This window comes from Solenopsis invicta, unplaced genomic scaffold (assembly GCF_016802725.1).
Source record: "Solenopsis invicta isolate M01_SB unplaced genomic scaffold, UNIL_Sinv_3.0 scaffold_88, whole genome shotgun sequence".
Lineage (NCBI taxonomy): Eukaryota > Metazoa > Arthropoda > Insecta > Hymenoptera > Formicidae > Solenopsis > Solenopsis invicta.
The window spans coordinates 88802-107032 of NW_024105386.1; the positions used below are offsets into that span (position 1 = coordinate 88802).

The 18231-nt window shown below is 32.3% G+C and overlaps 1 protein-coding gene across 1 annotated transcript in view; it reads right to left on the bottom strand.

The window, feature by feature from the left end:
* Positions 1–555: 555 nt before the first annotated feature.
* Positions 556–18231, bottom strand: part of LOC120360039 (transcription factor IIIB 90 kDa subunit-like) — a gene marked incomplete at its 3' end in the record, with an annotated part of 70434 nt that continues 52758 nt past the window's right edge. The window contains 1 exon segment of the mRNA XM_039459590.1: positions 556–705. Coding sequence (XP_039315524.1) covers positions 556–705 — 150 coding nt within the window.

Genomic DNA, 18231 nt, shown 5'->3' on the forward strand with positions numbered 1-18231 from the left:
TTTTGTATTATAGTTTTAATAGTTTTTTTTTAGCGGTTGTTACTACTGAGAATCTAGAAACGTCTCTCGTACCCACAGAAATGCTTTCCCGAACCCCCGGTTAAGAACCACTGATCGAGAAAATAATTAGATCAAAAGATGTGAAGAAATTAGGCATAAAACTTTAATATTACATAATTTAGCTTCATGACTATGTTTCAAATCCGACGAATATGAAGCACACAGTTTGAATAAGTTGAAGATTATAAAAATTAAAAAGAATTATTCGGCATTAGAAACCGCTGTGACTGGCATAGACTTTCTAATCTTATGTATTAATTTCATGTAAAGAAAAAAATGTAGAAACTAAGACAGATTCGAAGCTGTAACTTCCTTTTTTAAAAAAAATTTCTTCAAAAATAAAATTTTAAATCTTTGAAAAACTTCTGTACGGTTTTATTTCATCGTTTTTTCAATTCGACTTTTCATGAAATGCGAGAAAAGCGTGAGGAAACTTAAATGGTCGTATACATATGCATATATAATAAAAATAGTATCAAAATAATTAATGTTTACCTGCACCACACAGACCGGATGGCCTACGACCGCTGTGAATACTATCCCTTTTCATTCGTTGAACCACTCTTAAAGCTGTCATAGATACAGCATGAGTTTTATCACCAAACTCAAGCTTATGCGCAAATCTCAAGATGTATAAGCAAGGATCTGAAAAAGACACATAAAGATAAATTAATTTATGTTATAGAGAATACAAATTCAGATAATTTATTTTATTTTAATAGTTTTTATTGAGCCGCTTCCAATTTGACTCATGTAAAGTTTTTTATTTAGTATTTATAATATAGAATGTAAGAATGAAATTATGTGCTGAATAAATTCAAAGTTATAGTGAATCGTTATATTTTAGTGAAAATCTGTAAATCCTTATCTAATAAAAAATCATAAATTGAGTAAACATCACCAAATTTGGTCTTTTTTCATCCTTCTTATCGTAATCTTAGAAAAAAATTGTATTTCTTATTAAAAATATAAAATATTCCATAGAAATTTTATACCAAATAATATAATCAATAATGCATGGACATACTGCGTGCTATAACACCATTTCTTAGATTTATTATGGCATTCTCTATAAGATAGCACAATATGGTTGTGTTAATAATTTTAATAAGAATCGAGACAAAAATAAACATGAAAATGATGACTTTGTAGTTTCCCAGTTTAACGATTCAAATAAATTTTGCTTCAATGCTTATTATCAATTGTAAATAACCATTGTGCACTTTGCACTTAAAAACTATGTTTTACATATAAGATGTGCGTAGTGTAACAAATATTTTTGTTTTAATCAATTTTATTTATTAAACATTTTTATATTTTTATTTTAATCATTTTTTCTTTGAAGAAAAAAATGGTTTTCACTTCTGAGAACAATATATTGATTAAATAGCCAAAAAATCAATTATATAAAATTTTTTCACCTAAAAAACAAAACTATTAGGTTTATAACTTGAAACCGACCCTCTAACGATAAATAGCTGTAGATTTCGTCAAGTTTAATGGTTGAACAAGGCATCATTTTTTAGGTTAGACATCTGTCAATATTATTCAGTATATAAAAGTTTATGACAATAATATAGTTTTTTACACAGAAAAAAATGTCTAAATTTCAACCAGATAAGCATCATTTGCTCAAAGCCTTGCTTTTCTCTTTCAATTTAAAAAAAGAACTGCTGCCGAATGCTTTTGATAGCTATGGGAAACTTGCTTTATCGGAAACAATTTGCAAGGAATGGTTTCGATAATTTAAACTTGGTGATTTGGGACATAAATAATAAAGAACTAGGTCAGCATAAAAAATTAGAAGATACAGAACTGCAAGCATTGGTGGCTGAAGATCCATGTCAAACACAAAATCAATTTACAGAAACGTTGAATGTTACTCAAGTAACCATTTCCAAGAGTTTAAAAGTTATGGGAAAGGTATACAAGAAAGATGGGTGGCATATGAACTGAAAGAAAGAGACATCGAAAAGCGAAAAACCATCTCCGAAATGTTGCTTGCCAGACAAAAAAGAAAGGAATTTTTGCATCGTATTGTGATTGACAATAAAAAGTGGGTTTATTTCAATAACCTCAAACGTCGAAAAATCATTTGCGACCCAGGCCAACCATCGACATCGACGCCAAGACGCAATATTCATGGGAAGCCATGCTCTGTATTTGGTGGAACCAGAAGGGTGTGGTATATTACGAGGTACTGAAACCTGGTCAAACAGTCAGGGGATCTGTACCAACAAATAATGCGTTTGAGCCGAGTATTGCGCGAAAAACGACTAGAATATAAAATAAGACAGCATAAAGTGATCTTGCTTTATGACAACGCTCAACCTCACGTCACTAAGGTTCGACCTCACGTCAAGAAAACATTAGAAGCACTTCGCTGGGATGTGTTACCCCATGCGGCTTATTCACCAGATTGTGCCCAGTCCAACTACCACTTGTTTCGGTCAATGACACACGCACTTGCTGAGGAACACTTCAACTGTTATAAAAGTGTCAAAAAATGGGTCTCTGACTGGATAACTTTGAAAATAAATCGTTCTTTCGCCGTGAAATCCACTTATTGCCAGAAAAATGGTAAAAAGTTATATTTAATGAAACTAATATAATATTTTGATTAATCAATTTTTTTTTAAATAAAGGCTAATTTTTGCAAAAAAGGCGGGTTTCAAGTTATAAACTTAATATATTAAATTACTAATAAATAATACTTATATAATTGATACACTACATGGGCTGAAAAGTCCCGGGATTTTTCAGTAGGTGGCGCCACTAGAAAAGAAACATGATTTATTTCGAGAGGTTGATTTATCATTAATTTATGTGTGAAATTTCATAACATTTCGTTCATTCGTTTACAAGCTACAATCGTTTAAGTGTCGCTACCTTCGCCTTCGTAAAAAAAATAGAAAAACAGGAAAAACATCGATCACACATTGTTTTTTTAATGGGTTTTTTTGATGTACTTTTTTGATAAGGAGGTTGGACATAAAAGTTCTAATAATGTTCTTCTTTTGCAGTTTTTACAATAATTAGACTTTCCTCAATCATATTGCATTTCTCATATTCCCTCAAAATTCATTTGTGGAAAGCAAAAAATTAAAATTTAGTTTAAAAATAAAACTTGTTGGAAAAAATAATAAAATATTATCAAGAGACGCAGTCACGTTTCGCATCAAGTGAACGCACCTCTTTTTACACAAGTCTGCGATTTCCACACACACGAAATTATCAGATTTCAGTAAATCTCAGTAATGGCTGAACCGATCAAGTTCTAGTAGTCTCAAACGATAAATTGGATAAAATGACATAATAAGTGTTTTTATTTTATTCTCTCCGTGCCCTACAAACGGAAATATCGCAACACAGAGTCCATCTCTCAGAAATTTTATGTAAAATACATCATCATCGTTAAACAAATCTTATCAAGTACATGTTTTCAACACAGAGTAGCGCTCGCATAGCCATATTCGCCGTACTCATGCAACCATGTGATGCATCATCGCAGTACCATGTTATAATTCTCGCCGATACAACAGGCTTCCTAACTTGAATAGTTGCCAATTAAAATTTCGATTCGCTGAGCAGAACGACATTTTTTTCTATCAAATTCGTTCGTTTTGTGCAAAAACACATTAACTGAGCCTAATAAATATATCGTAATGGTATTTGTGCCACAAAACCGTATACGTGTAGTTAACAATATACGAGGGCAGTCCAATAAGTACTTAGCCTACAAAAGAAAAACGAAAATTTTGGAAAAGTGGCGATTTATTTCTCAACACAGTCTCCTTTTAGCTCGATACACTTGACCCAGCAATGCTTCAACTTCTTTAACCCATCTGAAAAATACGTTTTCTCGAGGTCTGTAAAGTAGGCCTCTGTGGCGGCAATGACTTCCTCATTCGACTCAAATTTCTGACCGGCGAGTGACTTTTTCAAGTTTGGAAACAAAAAAAAGTTGCACGGGCCAAATCTGGAGAATACGGTGGATGGGGCAGCAGTTCGTAGTGCAATTCGACCAATTTGGCCGTGGCGACGGCGGAGGTGTGAGCCGGTGCGTTGCCATGGTAGAAGAGCACTTTTTTCTTCGCCAAATGGGGCCGTTTTTTCTGCAATTCGGCGTCGAATCGGCCCAATAATTCGGCATAGTAGAGCCCTGTGACCGTTTTGCCCTTCTCCAAGTAGTCGATGTAGATCACACCTTGTGAATCCCAGAAAACGGTGGCCATCACCTTTCCGGCCGATAGGACAGTCTTCGCCTTCTTCGGAGCACGTTCGCCGGATAAAGTCCACTGTTTCGACTGTTCCTTGGTCTCTGGTATGTACCAGTAGATCCATGTTTCGTCGACGGTCACGAAACGACGCAGAAACTCCTTCGGATTGCGCTTAAACAGCGTCAAACACTGCTCTGAAATGGTCTCACGGTTGCGCTTGTTGTCCGGAATGAGCAAACGCGGCACCTATCGCGTTGACAGCTTTCTCATGCCCAAAATTTAATACAGGATATGACCCACGCGGTCTTTCGAGATGCCTACTGTTTCAGTTATCTCGCGCACCTTCAATCGGCGGTCTGCCAATACGAGATCGTGGATTTTTGTCACGTTATCCTCCGTGGTAGCCATTTTCGGGGCACCTGGGCGTGGTTCATCAATAACCGACGTGCCACCACGTTGAAACTCGTTAAACCAAATTGTGACGGTCGCCATCCAAGGAGAAGAGTCACCGTACACAGCATCCAAGCGCTCTTTGATTTCGCTGCGCGATTTTACTTCCAAAAACAAGAATCGAATCACCGACCGATATTGCTCTTTTTCCATTTTTCTAAAATCCGCGGACACGCCCGCTTCCACACGCGGTCAAAACAAAACTACGAGTCCGATTCGGCTAAAATTTTGACAGTAGCCGTCTACGAGAATGTACTACACGATAGTAAATCTGTCTTGCGATACTGGCACCATCGGGCGGTGAGGCTAAGTACTTATCGGGCCGCCCTCGTACACCGTACTAACGCAAAAGTCAAAAGTCAAAGTTTAATAATTATATATTAGTTGTTTCAATAAATCTGTATGTATTTTAAATTCTGAAAATAAGATATCGTATATTACACTCTTATGAGTGCTATGCATCAAATTTTCTAAATGTCATAACATATAATTGACAAAATGCACATAAAAATGGTAACAAAACAAAGAGAATTAAACCGAATGCGCGTTATTAAATCTGTTTTTGTCTTCCTACCTTTCTCCAATGCATATCTTACTTTTCTCGGGGAAAATGTGCTTTGCTTTCTCTGCCCCCCCCCCCCCCATAATTGTCTTGACTTTAGCGTTAATGCAATGTATATTTCAAATAAATTGACATTTGAAACAAATATCAAATGATTGAACGAAAATATAAAAATGATTCCAATACCTGTAATACGTTTAATTTTACAAGTCCAATCTTCGAGGCCTTAACGCTGCGTGTACTCACTGATTTCAAAAACTTGTAACTGAATTAATTAATAAACAAGGTAAAAAAACATTTTAAATCCTGTTTATTATAATAAATTTAAGTGTAACTTTTGTAATGTGTAGTGTTCGCTGAATTAGTTAAAATAACACATAATGATATTAAATATGTTCGCTGTGTTAAAAAATGAATTATCTCTAATAAGAGAGAACATCTTTTATAATAGACTCAAAAACATTATTAAATATCAGGTAACACAGCAAGATTAACACACATTTTATTAAATTACAATTAACATTCATTGTGTAACACAGCGAGTATATTTAATATCATTATGCATCATTTTACTCGTGTAACTTACATTTTATATAAAATTACATTTGATTTGAAAAAATGAGAAAAAGTAAGAAAAAATTTGAAACATTTTACTCGTCGAGACTCAAATTATCGATAAATGTACTCTATTGTCGAACACACTGGTTTTTTGTCTTCGATGAAATGCTCCGCAAAATTCGTTCATATTGTGAGATTATTTTTAATTTCAAATTTCGCGAAAATACTTGATAGATTCGCTTTTTCCTTTTGCTTAATAATGGTTCATATTAAAGATTGTTTGCACAAATATTATCAAAATCTGTTACCACTATATCAGAAGATTCCTTAGTAAGATTTAATGTGATGAGATAAAAAAGAAAAATTTTTAATAATGAATATACAAATTTAATTTGTTAAAAAAATAATTCTAATTACATAAAGATTTTTAATTTTATGAAGATTAAAATTGTAATTACTTTTATATTGTCAAAAAAATTAAATAACATGAATAAAACATGTTAAAAACAATGTCAATATCTAACTCCAATCTAGCAAAAGCAATAATATAATAAGAAAAGGTAAATTAGCAAACAAACAAATGATGTTATTTATATATGATTAATAATTTAATGATTTACACTAGGATGTTTCTGTTATACTTACAAGGAGGTGCTTTCAATTGCAAAACACGAAATCAGATAAGCTTTAGTTCATTCGAAGAGGGGGGGGGGAGGATCGATGGTATGAAAAGTGTCAGAGCGGTTAAGTGCATGGGCCTTCGTTTCAGAGAAATTTGCATGTGAAGTTTGGCATTATCCGCGCGGTACGTTAAGTACTATTGCGTTCTAAGTGTGAAACGCGGTGGCTGAGGAGACTAAGGTACACCTAAGGACTTTGATTCTGTCCATGGGGAAATTTTCCAAACTGAGAAGTCACCACTTTCTACATACTCGCGTTTCATGATTAATGAAACAACTAGAGCTTATTGGTTGTTACGTTAATCATGAACTGTAAGTATGTAGAAAGATAGCGACTTTTCAGTTTGAAAAATTTCCCCATGGACAGAATCAAAGTCCTTGGTTGTACATGCCTTCTATTTTGCCCTCGGCGGCCGCGTGTGTTCAAAACCTCGCAGTGCCAATTTTTTTTTCAATAATAGCTACATTTATTAATTGTAATTAATTTATTATTTTTAGCAAGATATTAATAGTTATATATTATTTTTTATATGTAACAAAATGTAATAATCAAAAAGTTTGCATATTTATTCAAGTTTATTTATTTACAATATTTTTATTTATTATACAATTCTGACATTGCTGTACAATGTTGTAGGTGAAAATTTACGTAAAAGAATTGAAAACCCAAAGTGACTGTACACCATGAACATTGTATAAAAGAATAACATATTTTATCAGAACATATAACATTATGTAAGTTTACAGAAAAACATAATTAATTCACATTACTAAAAATTTCGCGTTTACGTGCTAATTTTGACACATACCAAGCAAATTGTAGCATATTTTTAAATTTCGGCGCAGATAATAGATAGTGTGTTAACGATTGAATTTTGATTGCATCATATCCGCGTATTCAATTCTGTTCTTTCTCCACCAACAATAATATCATGACAATGTACAGCAATGTCAGAATTGCAACAAATAAAAATAAATAAATAAACTTGAATAAATATGCAAATTTTCTGATTACTACATTTTGTTACATATAACAAATAATATATAACTATTAATATCTTGCTAAGAATAATAAAAATTAACACAGCATGTCAAATAAGAATTAGTAATATCACTATTTTTTTTAATTAATTAATTAAATATAATAATTGATGCTGATTTGCATCTATATACCCATTCCACCCTGAAAAAACTGTAAAAAATTTATTGCGAAAAATAACACCCCACCCAATATTCGTATATGCTCGTTCTATTAAGTGTTAAACTTAATTCCTGCCGTTTTTTCGTCTATAAAATCGAGTTGTTTCGAAGAGAATAAATGAATACCTTAATCAAAGTAATTTCCTTCATTTTCTACTACTTTTTCTCATCTTTCCGGCAACACGGCAATCCCACGATGGTAAAACGCGGTGTCTTTCGAGGCAAACTATTCATCCACCCATTTTTGGACTTCGTTGTAATTGGAGAAGTGTATGTCCGTAAGTGCGTGTTGCATCGATCGGAAGAGATGGTAATCCAAAGGTGCCAAATCTGGATAGTACGCTGAGTGCGACAGAACTTCCCATTCAAACTCGCAAAGTATCTGCTTCACGCTTTTCGCGACATGCAGTCGAGCATTATCATGCAACAAAATGAGTTTGCATCGATTGTTGACTACGGATAATCTTTTTTATATCAATACGGTTACTCAATCGGTATAATTGTTGTTGGTAGCAATCAGCTGTAACGGTTTCATTTGGACGCAAGAGTTCGTAATACAGCAAACCTTTCTGGTCCCACCAAAGCAAGGTTTTATGCCCGTGAATATTCCTCTTCGGCGTTGAAGCGGATGATTGGCCGGGGTCCACCCATAATTTTTACTTGGGATTATCAAAATAAATCCATTTTTCATCACCAGTCACAATGCGCCACAGAAAACTCTTCTTTCTTTGCCTGGCTAGCAAAGAAGTCGCAATAGTCAAACGATTCAAAATGGCATTTTCTGACAACTCATGTGGTAGTCATTTCCCTTCCTTATGAATCTTTCCCATGACAGGCAAGCGTTTTGAGACGGCCATTGGAGTAACATTTAACTGTTCCAACAACTTTAAAAGCGTTTGGGCTGGATTCTCATCGAGCAATTCTTGCAGCTCGACATTTTCAAATTTTTTCGACTATCCTGGACGTTCTTTGTCTCGCACATCAAAATCACCGTTTCGGAAGCGTTCAAACCAAACTCTACATGTTCTTTCTGATGGGGTTTTATCGCCATACACTTCGGATAATAAACAATGCGCTTCAGCTGCGGTTTTTTTCAGGTCAAAGTAGTAAAGAAGCACACGTCAAAAAAACAGCTTATCGCGATTCATTTTCAGTCAATTGAAAAATGTCTTTGGCGTCGAGAAATCTAATCTATGAGGATTAAATCACTTTCAGCGATGTATAAACTACAAAAGACATATGACTTCATCGTCGAAACTCGCCAGAGTTGGAGCCAGCACCCTCTAGTAGCAAGCGGCAAGGAATTAAGTTTAACACCTAATATTTTACAGAATAGAATGCAATTTAATGGTTATTATGGGTGTTCTTGATGCTATGACAAAAGAAAACATGAAGGAGGATGTATGCGATTCTTAATGAAGAAGAATGATAGAACTCGCGACAGGCATATGCAAGATATGAGAGAAACCATTAAAAAAACACAAAACGTGTACGGGAAAAAGAAAAAGTGTAAATATTAATACAGTCAAGAATCAGTTTGCCGTCTTAACAGAATTACGTACAATCGACATGATATGATCATTTGTTAGAGATTACATGCACGCCGATCTATTAGGCATCATGTCGCATTTATGGTCGATACGGAATGATCCGCGTAGTCCTATTCGCTTGACTAAAATTCATAAAAAAAAAATAAATAATAGATTGCTGAAAATGACTCCTCCATAAGAGATACATAAACTAATAAGACCTATCAAAAGCGAAAAATGCAAATAGAAAGCACCTAAGTGGCAATCTTTACTGTTGTTTTGTGCCATTTTTTGTTTCAAAGAAATATTACAAAATGACGCGCTTTTACATTTAGCGTTATTAACAAATAGTGTATACAGGGTGTCCCAGAAAGCTCGCATCCCATTTTAAGAGCGGATTCTTTGGAAAATTCTAAAAAAAAATCCTAATACAAAAATATCGAGGGTATAATAGTTTTCAAATTATTCGCGATTAAAATTTACGAATCACTGAGCTGACATTTCGCGCGCTCAGGCATGGTGACATGACAAAGGTACCACAAGGGTACCTCTTGATATTGAGATTGTCATATAAATACGCAGTGACATTTATATTAAGAAATTACTACTATAGGAAACATATTTGTACATTACATATGCACAATTAATGTTTTCAACAAAATATCAATTTAATAATAAGATGTTACGATAACCGTTGGGTCAGCTGTCAAAATAAATTTATTACCATGTTCATATGATAAGAACTTTTATGGTAACATATTGATAATATCGATAATTTATGCGATGATATGAAAAAGATTGAATATGTTGATAAAGTAGAATTCAGACATATCAAATTATGTCTATTTGACATTATCGCGTTTATATCAATTAAATTACCGATTTACATTTTTAATAGTTAAAAATGTAAATAAATTATTGATATTATCGATATGTTACCATAAAAGTTCTTATCATATAAACATGGCAATGAATTTATTTTGACAGCTAACCCAACGGCTATCGTAACATCTTGTTATTGAATTGATATGTTATTGAATTGAAAACATTAATTGTGCATATGTAATGTACAAATATGTTTCCTATAGTAGTAATTTCTTAATATAAATGTCACTGCGTATTTATATGACAATCTCAATATCAAGAGGTACCTTTGTGGTACCTTTGTCATGTGACCATGCCTGAGCGCGCGAAATGTCAGCTCAGTGATTCGTAAATTTTAATTGCGAATAATTTGAAAACCATTATACCCTCAACATTTTTGTATTAGGATTTTTTTCTTAGAATTTTCCAAAGAATCCGCTCTTAAAATAGAATGCAAGCTTTCTGGGACACCCTGTATATAGTACTTTACTTAAAACACGTATATACAGTAAAAAATTTTGTGTATTTGTGTTAAAATGAATCCTAGTTAAAACTTTTGTGTTAAATTTGTAACATATCCAAGTGTTCTTTTAACATAATATGATTGTTATTTGAAAATTTTGTGTTAAATTAATGTTCAACATTTCTTGGTGTTTAAATAACACAATTTATAGGTAAATGAATAAATAACATAAAAATAATGTAGTTTTAAAACAAATTCTTTTTAAATAAGTAAAGAACATGTACGTGTTATTTTAAGATATTATAAATGTTAATTTTACTGAAGAAATGTTCTGTGCCATTAGTTACACATTTTATATGTTAAACTATACAAATAGTTTGTGTTTTTTTTTCTGCAACAGTTGCCATCTGTTAAATAGACATACACTGTAAAAACAAACGTGTTATTAGGTGTATTATATTAAATCGAACGCATATAGTATGTGTATAATTAATGCAAAAATCGTAGAATAACACATTTAAAAAAAAAACAACACATCATTAAGATTACACATGAAGCTTCGCAACATTGAAAAAAATGAATAAGTAGTTGTTAATGGTAAAAGTATATTTTTATATTTATTCTCCTAGAAATTTCTTGTTCTTCCAATCGATTGGCGCAATCAGTTTTTCTCTACAGTCAATTTTTAACAATTTGTTTATAATAATTGCAAAATCGATTTTTGCAAAATGCTTTCTACGTCAATAATGTTTTTTATGCTCCGGTACTATTTCCAATTGTTATTCTTTGATTATCTTTATTGGTCTGGTCATGGGCAGCAACAGGTTTTAATTATTTATATAATTGATATTAAAAATATCTAACAAATAATCAAAAGGCTAGTAAGAATGTTCGCGCGGTATTCAAAACGCAAGTTTTTTCCTATTCAAATCAACTTTGCTTCAAATATAACTTTTTATTAACAGTATCACAAGCGTATGATTAGCTCGGTATTAGCGTATTAGGTAATTGTTCCAAAGATCTTAGGTTCAAATCCCGCCGTGCCGATGCGTTTTTAAAAATTGTAAAATAATGCGTAATTGTAATAAATAAAATAAAAGAATCTTATATGTGAAATAGTGAATACAGATATAAGCTATAAGAATAATGAGATCTGTAAAAAAAATTTTTTTATATTATTTTTGATGTACCTATACGTTTCTTGAAAATCTACACATTTTATGTGTGAAAATGTGCATTTACGCGCATGTGTAAAAAGTGACTACAAGGATTACACACGTAAAATGTGTTAAAGTAACACATTTTATTTTTACTGTGTATTTCATATGTTAAATCACTGACAATGAGATCTACAACATAATGTTTCAGTTAAATTTAACATTATAAATGTGTCTATGTGACATTAAATATATTTACAAAATTATGTGATAGTGTTACATTTTTGTGTTAATTTATTACATAATATTTACGCAAGTGATTAACATATTTGTCTTGTGTAAAATTAACTTAAAAATTTGGGTAAACCGTTTGAGACATGCAAAATGTGTTAAATTTAACACAAATTTTTTTACTGTGTAAGCGCAGAAGAGAAATAAATGCAAGATAGATCTCACTAACTTTGTAGATTGTTTCAAAATTTCATATGGATTAAAATATGTTACATTTAACGTTCACTCTTTAAGACATGTTGTAAAGTGTGTTAAATATCGCAGACCTTTATGGTGTACATCAATGTTTCCTTTCGAAAACGCAATTTTGTACCTGAAACAATGCGTCTATGGACCAAAAGCAGTTTACAAACAGATGGCAAAAAATATTTTATAAATCCAAAGTTATAAGACTATTGTAGAAGAAGTTTTAAAAACATATATCTATTCGTCATATTGCGATTTGTTATTTCAGTCAGATGAGGTAATATCGTTTAATCGAACCCCTGCGGGTGATGTCGTGTTTTTAGGAAAAGAGAAACGTAGTTTCAACAATAAAATAAATTCACAATTTCATAGTCAGGTTGTGATATATGAAAGATGTATATACAAAAAAATGATAATAAATTCTATATTGTATAAACGCGCTGCAAAATCTAACAATACAGTGTTTCTGTTAAACGATGGAGTTTTTGTAATGATATTGAATTTATTGTATTGCGATGGCACTGGTTATGCAGAAATTGTTAGAAATATTCCAAAGCTTAATTAAAAGGAAGCGGATCAAAGCCTTTGATAATTATCGTCACAAACACTCCGTTGTTGACTATCCTTACATTTATTAAGGAATACGGTAATGTCTTGCACCAAGTTTTATTATTACCTGTAATCGTCAGAAAAACAGCACACAAAGTGTATTTTCATATTGCCAAATAATAGCACTTTTTATTTTCAAAACTACAACTTATCTGATATATCAAAGGCTTCGATCCGTTTTTTTTTTCAATTAAGCTTTTGAATATTTCTGAGATTTCACCGATCAAAACTGAGGTTACATCGGCCAGCTGTCAAAACATAATTTACTAACACTACGATACACTCATGATTGCTGACGCAGCATCCGCTTATAATAGTCATGAACGTAAAAACAACTAAGAACAAAACGTGGACCCTGTAGAATCGGACCCCAGACATACCTGGCACGAACTGTACATCCACGGTAATTGATTCTGTGCCTTAGAAAAATTTCCAAACTGAGAAATTACCATCTTTCTACATACTCGCAGTTTATTATTAATGTAACGACTAGAGCTTCTTGGTCGTTACGTTCATCATGAACTGTATGTAGAAAGATAGTGACTTCTTGGAAACTTTTCCGAGGGACAATTGGTGTATAGTCGTGAGCTAAAAGGTAGCAACACATTTTTTTTTATGGTAGATGGTTTGATGCTTAATTGGTTGGATCCACAGGTAAGAACCAATGACGTTCGCCGTTTAATGAGCAAGTCTACATTTCAAAAACAATCGAAGAAAATGTGTTGCAACCTTTTAGCTCACGACTATACATACATATCATGTATAAATATAAGACGTAAAATAATTTATAAAACGTTAAAATATGGCACCTCGTAAACGAAGATGAGGAATAAATACATTTTTATTCAGAATAATTCTCTGACGTGGTGTTTAAATGCTTTAGAAAAGAGGGCATGACGGCTACTGTAGATATTATGGCTATCTCCAATATTTCCGTTATTAGGTAATAAATTCTAACTATTGTTTATGGAATTATTCAATTTTTAGTCCGTTGTTTTTTAGCTGCGCTAATGCACAATAGCTAACAATTGTTATAAGGCATTTTTACTTTTAAGCACTTCTAAACTTTTTCAAAGTATACTTTAGCATTTAATTCACATACTTCCTCATTGTTTTTAATCTTAAATTATCACACGAATGTATCACTCAAATGTTTCTTTATTATTTAACTTTTTATTTGGTTGTACACACTTCGAGTTGTGCAAACTCAAACAATAACTTAAACAATAACATAAGATTTTGTTAATATGTTCTTTAAACAATGGACAAATTCATATGGAAATATTTCTTCGATAAATCGATTGTTATTCTAAAGGGCATAAGTATTTAAAAACATCAGAGATGTTATTTTATGTTAGCAGTATTTAATGTTATTTAATGTTCAACAGGGATATTATTAGAAAATAATATTTCTAAAATCTTTAAACGTAGAAAACTTTGAAATCTGAAATAAATTCTGAACGATGGGAAATTAACAATATATACTTTTTCAACAAAATATTGTGTTTCTTAAAACTAAACCAATTTTTTTAAAATTATTTTTAAGCCAGCCATTTTTTTAAACCACCACTTATTTTTAACAATTATGCAATACATCACATTTCTATAAATCACGTCCTAAATAATAAATATTTCAATACTTTGAGTTTAAAATCTGTTACACAACATAACAAATAGAATCGTTCCAGTTTCAGTATAAAATATTTATTACAAACAAAGTTATTCATACAAGAAACATCATACAAGAAAAAGTGGAGGAGAGAAGAAATCCTGGTAGAAGAAGACGTACGTATATCCTGGTTGGCCAATCTGAGGAAATGGTTTGGGATGAGCTCAACGGAACTCTTCAGAACGGCGGTTAATAAAATCAGAATAGCTGTGATGATAGCCAACATCCGGAACGGATAGGCACGTAAAAAAAAAATTATTCAAGAAAATAAAACTGGGTGCATATTATCATCTTCTCTTCTATTACTTTTTAAAACTTAATAATTAAAAATAAATTCTATCCAACAACCTTTTTATGAATTTAAACGGATAAGTTTTTGTTTTAATCGGCCGTATAGAAATGGAAAAAAACAAGACACGAAATTTCAGATACGAGTACGGAATCATTCGAATTGGATCTTAATACAATGTTTAAATTAAAACGTACAAGGTTTGATTTTTCAATTAAATCGAATAAGTTTTTGTTCCGATCTGCCGTATAAAAATGTAAAAAAACAACACACAAAATTTCGGATACAAACGCAAAATCATTCGGATTAGATCTCAATACGGTGTTGGGATTAAAACATACAAGGTTTGATTTTTGGACTGAATCGGATAAGTTTTTGTTTCAGTCTGCCCCATAAAAATGAAAAAAAACGAGACACGAAATTTTGGATATGAGCTCAGAATCATTCGGATTGAATCTTAATACGGTGTTTGGATTAAAACGTACAAGGTTTGATTTTCGAATTGAATCGAATTGAATCGAATAAGTTTTTGTTCCGACCTGCTGTATAGAAAACGAAAAAAACGAGACACGAAATTTCGGATACAAGCGTGGAATCATTCAGATTAGACCTCAATACGATGTTCGAATTAAAATGTACAAGGTTCAATTTGCGGATTGAATCGGATAAGTTTTTGTTCCAATCTGCCTCATAGAAAGCGAAAGAAACAAGACACGAAATTTCGGATGCGAGCTTAGAATCCTTCGGGTTAAATCTGAAAATGTTTGGATTAAAACGTACCAGATTTGATTTTCAAATTGAATCTGATAAATTTTCGTTTCCATCTGCTGTATAGAAATGGAAAGAAACAAGACACGAAATTGCGAATACGAGCGCGGAATTAGATCTCATTCGTCAATATGGTGTTCAGCTTAAAATGTACAAGGTTCGATTTGCGAATTGAATCAGATAAGTTTTTATTCCGATCTACTGTATAAAAATGGAAAGTAACGAAACAGGAAATTTTGGATAAAAACGCAGAATCGTTCAAATAGGATCTTAATAAGATGTACGAAAACGTATAAAATTCGATTTTCGATGTAATTGGATAGGATTTGAATACATTTTTTTTTTTATGAAATCGTATAGAATTCAAATGTATTAATTACCTTAATACCTTAAATACGAATTTCGAACTAAATAATCGGATAAATTTAAAGAGAATTTTTCCTTCCAGTAGAAAGAAACAAATGTAATCCAATAAAAAATGTCTATATTTGAATACAAATTGTATCCATTTTCATCCGTTTTAATGCAAATTTATTTTTCTATTCACTTTCTTTTACATCCTTTATTAACTCCTTCCTTTCTTTCTTCTTTTGCTTTTTATTCCTTCCATTTATTTTTACTGTATTTTACATAAATCGTTTTATGGTATTTTAGTGTATTTGATTGTATTTTACATAAAATACACTCAACACCAAAATTAAAACATCACCTATTCTAAGCTTCAAAAATAAGCAAACTGTTTAAAGCCTATTCATTAAAATTTGTCTTTTAAATTTCCAGCAAAATTGTTTTTTTTTTCCACAAAGTTACGACAGTTGAAAAATCGACATTTGTCAGCAAAAACTTTATCAAGAGGTGCGGTCGCGTCTCGTGCTAAAGTGAACACGAAGCGAGAGAAACCGACGCTCTTTTACGCAAATCAGCGAGTTCCAAGTACACGAGATTATCAGATCTCAGTAACGGCTGAACCAATCAAGTTCTGAGTAGTCTCAAACGATAGCTTGAGAAAAATTGCATAATAAAAGTTTTTATTTTTTCTTTCCGTGCCCTACGAGCGGAGATATCGGAATGCAAAGTCTAAGTTTCAACTTTTTCATATTAAGAAACGTCGTCATCACCCTTTACAGGGATGTCCATTTCATATTTTTGACACAATGGCGCTGGCAATGCTGACATACATTAATGAACCGTATTGCAAGACGCGAGACCATGTGATTACATTCGTGTCATGTCATGGCCATAACCTATGACATTTGTGTTGTTGCATCTTGCCAATGTGAGAGGTTTCCGAAAAGTTGTCGATTTAACAATTAATATTTTAGTTCGTGGAATACTGGTAATATAAGTTCGCCTAATCCGTCGATACAGTTCACGCCGATACATTGTTATATAATAAAATTAAGGTGAGAGTGTGTGTCATCGTTGAGTTAAAAATGGATTCGTTTAATAGTTACGGCAGAAACGATCTGTCAGCGGTGAGTTTAACAAGAATATCCCAAAGTATTATCTAGCGTTGTATAGTTTTCCAAGCAAATCTTGACACGAACCATTCACATGGTCGCCGTTACTTCTTGTTGTTTTTCTCAAGTTCTTTTATCATTCATTTCCCTTTATCATTCAGTAATTTCATATTTTGTCCAATATTTATCTCGAATTTGAGAGGGTCATCTACAAGACAAGGCGTAAGATGACTTAATGATGCAGGAACAGGCGCAAAAGAATTGTTCCCGGTCGTAGTGGCGTAGCGCAGCGGCGCAAGAGAAATTAATTTTATTTCTAATGTCTGCGCCCACGTTACGCCGGCTATTTTTACTAATTTTCAAAAGTTTTCAAGAGTTTTAAAAAAAGTATAAACATTCATTGATTAATGTAAAATAAGATACGTAATTTTTTAATATTTATTTATTACAAAAAGCGTTTATAAACTTTTGAAAACTTGAAAATCTGTGAAAATAGTTGGCGTAACATAAGTGCAGACATAAGAAATAAAATTAGTTTATTTCCCTTGCGCCGCTGTGACACGCCACTACGACCGGGAACAGTTCTTTTGCGCCTGGTCCTGCGCCATTAAACCGTCTTACGTTTTGTCATGTAGATGAGCCTTAGGCGCACCGTAACTTATTGTTTCGCTTGACAAAACAATAGACAGAAAGAACCATTCAAGCAATATCAAGCAATTATAAGAAATTATAATTGCTTGATATTGCTTGAATAGTGATCACAATTTTAGCGTACCGCAATTAACTTTCTTGCTCAATCAAATTGCGGTATATACATAACTAAAAGTTCTTATATAATCTTTGTGCGTTTTTTCAAGATATTTTTAGCTAAAACTTGGAAAATTTTTCGAAAATAATAAAATAGATTTTTAGTATAATAAATTATTGTAACGTATAAATTATACTATAAATATTTAAATAATACAGCATTCGAATACTTAAAAAATTCTGATGTTCAAATACCCAAATAATTCGAAACTTAAGGTTGGAGTTAAATTCAAATACCTGTAGGATTAAGAATAATGATGTCACAAAGTTTGTTGTGTGAGAGTCCAATATTTATTGGATGAAACAAATGAGACAAGCTTCAGAGAACGATATCACGAGTAAATTGGATACAGCACATTAGGATGCTTCTAACACGCACGACGCCATGATGTCTTCTCCTTCTGAGTCC